At 38.0% G+C, this 4,541-nt stretch overlaps 2 protein-coding genes across 2 annotated transcripts; one reads left to right on the top strand and one right to left on the bottom strand.

Moving 5' to 3' along the window:
- Positions 1 to 215: 215 nt before the first annotated feature.
- On the bottom strand, positions 216 to 1,461 carry LOC101310530 (late embryogenesis abundant protein 1-like). The gene is made up of 3 exons (XM_004302912.1): positions 1,353 to 1,461; positions 886 to 1,041; positions 216 to 704 (listed from the first exon to the last, which is right to left on the bottom strand). The coding sequence occupies exons 1-3, from the start codon at positions 1,404 to 1,406 to the stop codon at positions 504 to 506; spliced, it is 411 nt and encodes a 136-aa protein (XP_004302960.1). The 5' UTR covers positions 1,407 to 1,461; the 3' UTR covers positions 216 to 503.
- Positions 1,462 to 2,367: 906 nt separating this feature from the next.
- Positions 2,368 to 3,404, top strand: LOC101309270 (late embryogenesis abundant protein 2-like). Its single transcript, XM_004302910.1, has 2 exons — positions 2,368 to 2,526; positions 2,636 to 3,404. Exons 1-2 carry the CDS (start codon positions 2,473 to 2,475, stop codon positions 3,074 to 3,076), a joined length of 495 nt encoding a protein of 164 aa, XP_004302958.1. The 5' UTR covers positions 2,368 to 2,472; the 3' UTR covers positions 3,077 to 3,404.
- The last annotated feature ends 1,137 nt before the right edge of the window (positions 3,405 to 4,541 follow it).

The raw sequence follows: 4,541 nt of genomic DNA, 5'->3' as shown, positions 1-4,541 counted from the left end.
ATCGCAGGTACTTACCGTACTTGTATGCATGTGTCTGCTCAAAGATGTTGAAAGTAATTAGTTTTGATATATTGGGTGGTACGGCAGATGTTGTGATAGGATTAAATTTGTTTTGCAACATTACTATTCTGGATTTATATATGAATGTGCACTGCCCTTTCAATATATGAAGTAATTTGAACGGATACGATAAGAAAAAGGTTGAAGAAGCAATTATGTAAATAGCTGAGAGATAACCATTCTCTCTTTTGTTTAGTCTTATATATATTCATTAGTACATCACAACACTCTTAACATGAAGCTAGGAATAGTGGATGCATGTTTTATTTACCAAAAAGGAGAAAAAAGAGAGAAAGAAAATAGGAAACTTTATACAGTATTGTTGCATATTAAAGCTAGAAAATAGCCATTCCGAGATAGAATGGTTAATCCCCACAAAATTCTCTCCATAGTATCTGTTGATAAATCTGCTGGCAAAGCTAGCATAGAACAAAGCATGCAGCTCAAATCCTTGGGTTGTTGCTTGGGTTGTTTGGGTGGCTTGGGTTGCTAAGGTTGCTAGCGTTGTGTGGGTTGCTTGGGTTGTTGCTTGGATTGCTTGGGTTGTTGCTTGGATTGTTTGGGTGGTTAGCATTATTCATTCCCAAAGTGTTCTTTACTGCCTCAGCTGCTCCCTGAGCCATGCTTTTCACTTGCTCTCCAGTCTGCAGTGAGTTATGCAGATTGTTATGACATGTCTGATCCGTATCAAACACAGTTTCTACTCGTAACGCGATTCAGAAATGCAGTTCATGTAGCATTGCACAGTACTAAATGAATAGAGATGACATTAACAGATATATGATATAGAAAAATAGAGGTAGGGCTAAGTAGTTTCATGCATGCCTGTTGAAGGAGGTGGGAGGCTTGGTCCTTGATATCTTGGGCAGTGCTAGAAGCATCTCCTGCCTTGTTTTGGGCAGCCTGAGATGCTTGAGATGCCTTGTGTTGGGCAGCATGAGCTGTCTCTGATGCTTTGTTCTGAATCTCATCCCTCTTCGCCTGTATTATGGAAATATATCATCATAAAATGTTCATAATCTCTGAAAGATCATTTCAAACTATCTACAGTACAATCAGTGCCATATGTTCTTGTGAGGTTAGCCTCTCATTTATAAATGAAAGGCCATGAATTCAACTCATCAAGGGCGAGTTGTTTTATCAGTTGTTAGTGTAATAAAATAAAAAGTAAAAAATGATTGATCATATACATTTCTAGCTAAAAATGATTGATCATATACATTTCTAGCTAAGCGTTGTTTATTGATTCATAACGTAGCTCATCTAGTATTATTCAACAAATTACAGACAACCTGAGCTTGGCCGCTAAAGTCGTCGGCATGGTGTCCTGGTTGGCGGCTTGCCATTCCTTCTACAATGAATCAAATCTGAATATAAACTTAGGAACTACGAGTGCACAATGCTGAATGCTCCTCCTTGTGAAAAGTATATATAGCTTGCGAGTGGCTCCTATTCTTGCCACTTCCTAGTTCCTAGTCCTTCATTTGCGTGCAATCACTAGCAATAATGGCAAGTTTCGACTGGTTCTATGGCCAAGCATTTGGGGAGGAATATTTCAGTCAAGCAAAGAGAGTCCCGTGGCATATACTCCGGGAAAAGCTAAGCTTCTTCATCAACATCGATCTATGTTGTCACATTCCTTTTGTGTTGATCGATTATGTATCAAATTGTTTTGGTCTGTTTAGATATATGCCAAATTCTTAATATATCAATATGTTAATTTGATATATTACATAGTATGCAAATAGTAACGATTGCATCAATTATATGAAGTTATTAGGTTTTCTTTCTTGGTCAATAGAACACAGGAGTAGTACTTGTTCTAATCCTTTGTTCAATTTGAACACATATAGCTAGATACTTCAATACGTTGTCTATTACACTTGTTCTAGTACGGTGGTGATCTATCAACAGTACGTAGTTCTGATCGATGCCCTAGATGGCTCAAATATAGCCACAGGAGTCTATACATATCTCTTTAGTTTCTTATTTTGTCTGTTCCCTTATTCCTTGCATATTCGTGGCACATAGATTTGGAGCATATATAGTGATTCTTCTGAACTAAATCATCCAGAAAACTGTAATACGTCCACACCGTTTACATGTTTGAACACCGAGATCGAGCCACAGGCTAACAGACATGGTCGTGATCCTCTGTACAAAGCTAAAACCGACGCAGCGGTTGACCTCATCATCACCTGACCGGAAGACGGCACGTACCACATGATGTGTCAACCGAGGAGGACAAGCGTGGCAACCTTCACCCTCTTCGAACCCTATATACCACTCCATGCATTCTCTTCGTCTCCATCACAAAACTCGAAGCAAGTACTGTCATACTTTCGATCTGTTCAAAACTCCAGCGTTTCAGCAGCACAGTTTGTTATCATTCACTCTTTTTAGAAGGCAGAAATGGAGTCCCAAGGTCAGAGGCAGAGCTACAGAGGCCAAGCTCAGGCCGCTCAGGTTAGATATATATATATATATATATATATTTATATATATATATGTAAATAATTTTGTGTTTTCTTTCAGTACTCTTGTTGATAATTACTCCGGTCCTGTGGTTTTTCAGGAACACAATAGGCAGGACAGGGAGAAGGACCTGAGCCAAGAGGCGAAGCGGAAGGCGGAAGAGGCGAAGAACAAGACCAGCGAGACTGCGCAACAAGCCAAGGAGAAAACACAGTCTACAATGAGTCAGGTGAAGGACAAGGCGGCGCAGGCGGCAGAGGAGGCAAGACGGAAGGCCCAAGAGGCGGCGGAGAAGGGTAAAGAGACTACCCAGGCCGGGAAGGAGAAGACGAGCGGGATTCTCCAGCAGACCGGAGAAACAATGAGGAACGTGGCACAAGGTGCGGCTGATGCTGTGAAGAGCACTATTGGGATGGGCAAGAAAGATGACCAAGATGATCCTTTGTATAAGGGAACTGCTCCTGCTACTACTAGGAGTACTAATACTGGGACTACAGGGGCTCCTGGGACTGGGAACTACCAAGGGAACAGGAACAACTAGTTAATTAGGTTAAGCACTCGAATCGTTGTACGTTGTTTATTACTGTCGTTTGTTGTTCTATTTGGGCATGTTTTAGAAGTCCTATCCTTCCATCTCGTCGCTTATAAGATAGAGATATTGGGGATAAGTTGTATTTGGTAAGTTGTACGTAGTATCGTTTATGAGTTGCAACAAGACAGCTGCCATTTTAGGTGGTCGATCTTTGTTGTACGTAGCTTAGTGTTGTTGATGGGCATGTCTTAGAAACCCTAAGCTCCCATCTCTGTGTTGTACTGTTGTATATGGTTCAGTCAAATATATAAATAAGGGAAAATATCATTTACTACTAATTTAGTAATTTTAACTCTTAATTGCCCATTTCAATGACAATATCCCTATAAATAAACGGATCGTAGATAAGAATCTGCATGTCTTGAAGTTCAAAACTCGTCCAAAACATATGCTTAAGCTTGAAGTACGTAGACAATTTACAAGTATACTAAAGCCCAGCAATTAATTTTATTGAACTTCATTTGCTTGTTATTAAGCCAACGGACTTAATAATTGAATGTACTTTTCTTCTTTTGCTTTTTCTAGCAGAAGCAATTTCTAGCAGGATGCAATTTCTAGCAGAAACATTTTTGGACCACAAATAATATGAAGGTTCTGCACCAAAACGCTCGATCATGATTCACAAACATTGAACAAAAGGTTCAGCAAGCAAGCTTTCATGAAAGCATAAAATGAAGTTATGAAGTTTAATTTTAGTGGGGAAAAGGTCTAACTTGTTCACTCTAAAAGTACAAAGACAATTTGAGAAAAAAAAAAACACTTTGCGAGACAAAAAAGCTAAACCCATCATATATGTGAGCAAGAACAATAAAAAAAATCTTTGGTTTATGTTTGATTACATCTTCAAATTAATTTCTATGAAGCTGCACCATTGATTGTTTGCTTCTCCGATCTTCCCTTCTCTTTGCCTACTTTTCTTTTCTTTTCTCCTTCGGTTTAACTGCTAGTCCATTAAGATATAACGTGTCTCATCAAGTGAATTGAACTAAACTTTGCGAGCGAAATTCCTGACGAACTTCATCTCGATCATCACACCTTTTCGCTTGTGTCCAAGTCTAATATTTAATTTTCTTACATCATTCTATATAAATTTCCTATTTTCGTTAAATTCAGACACATATATAAAATTCGAATTTGAATGAAAGTGAAAAAGGGGAAGGAAAAAAATACAATTAAATTCAGTTTACCCTTTCAAACTTTAGAACTAAAATCATTTCAGTCCTTCATTTTTTTTAATCAAACTTATTTTTGAACTTCTAAATCGCATCAATCAACTTTAAATTTCAAATTTTCGTCTGTTCAGTCTCATATTTCAGTTTTTGGTCTTAATTTTTATCGAAAAACCCAAACTACCCATTGTTACTATTTTTCTATTCATCCACTTTTTTACTTTATCTTCAAGTTTTTTTTTTTT

This window comes from Fragaria vesca, linkage group LG6 (genome assembly GCF_000184155.1).
Source record: "Fragaria vesca subsp. vesca linkage group LG6, FraVesHawaii_1.0, whole genome shotgun sequence".
Classification (NCBI taxonomy): Eukaryota; Viridiplantae; Streptophyta; class Magnoliopsida; order Rosales; family Rosaceae; genus Fragaria; species Fragaria vesca.
The sequence above is the reverse complement of the archived record's forward strand: the minus strand, read 5'-3'. Positions and strand labels throughout refer to the sequence as shown.

Excerpts from the sequence above, each read along its gene's own strand:
- LOC101310530 (XM_004302912.1), bottom strand. The coding sequence starts at position 1,406 with ATGGCAAGCCGCCAACCAGGACACCATGCCGACGACTTTAGCGGCCAA. Across the intron at positions 1,042-1,352 it reads ACTTTAGCGGCCAAGCTCAG|GCGAAGAGGGATGAGATTCA; the intron begins GTTGTCTGTAAT and ends TCCATAATACAG. Across the intron at positions 705-885 it reads CCTCCCACCTCCTTCAACAG|ACTGGAGAGCAAGTGAAAAG; the intron begins GCATGCATGAAA and ends AACTCACTGCAG.
- LOC101309270 (XM_004302910.1), top strand. The coding sequence starts at position 2,473 with ATGGAGTCCCAAGGTCAGAGGCAGAGCTACAGAGGCCAAGCTCAGGCC. Across the intron at positions 2,527-2,635 it reads GCCAAGCTCAGGCCGCTCAG|GAACACAATAGGCAGGACAG; the intron begins GTTAGATATATA and ends GTGGTTTTTCAG.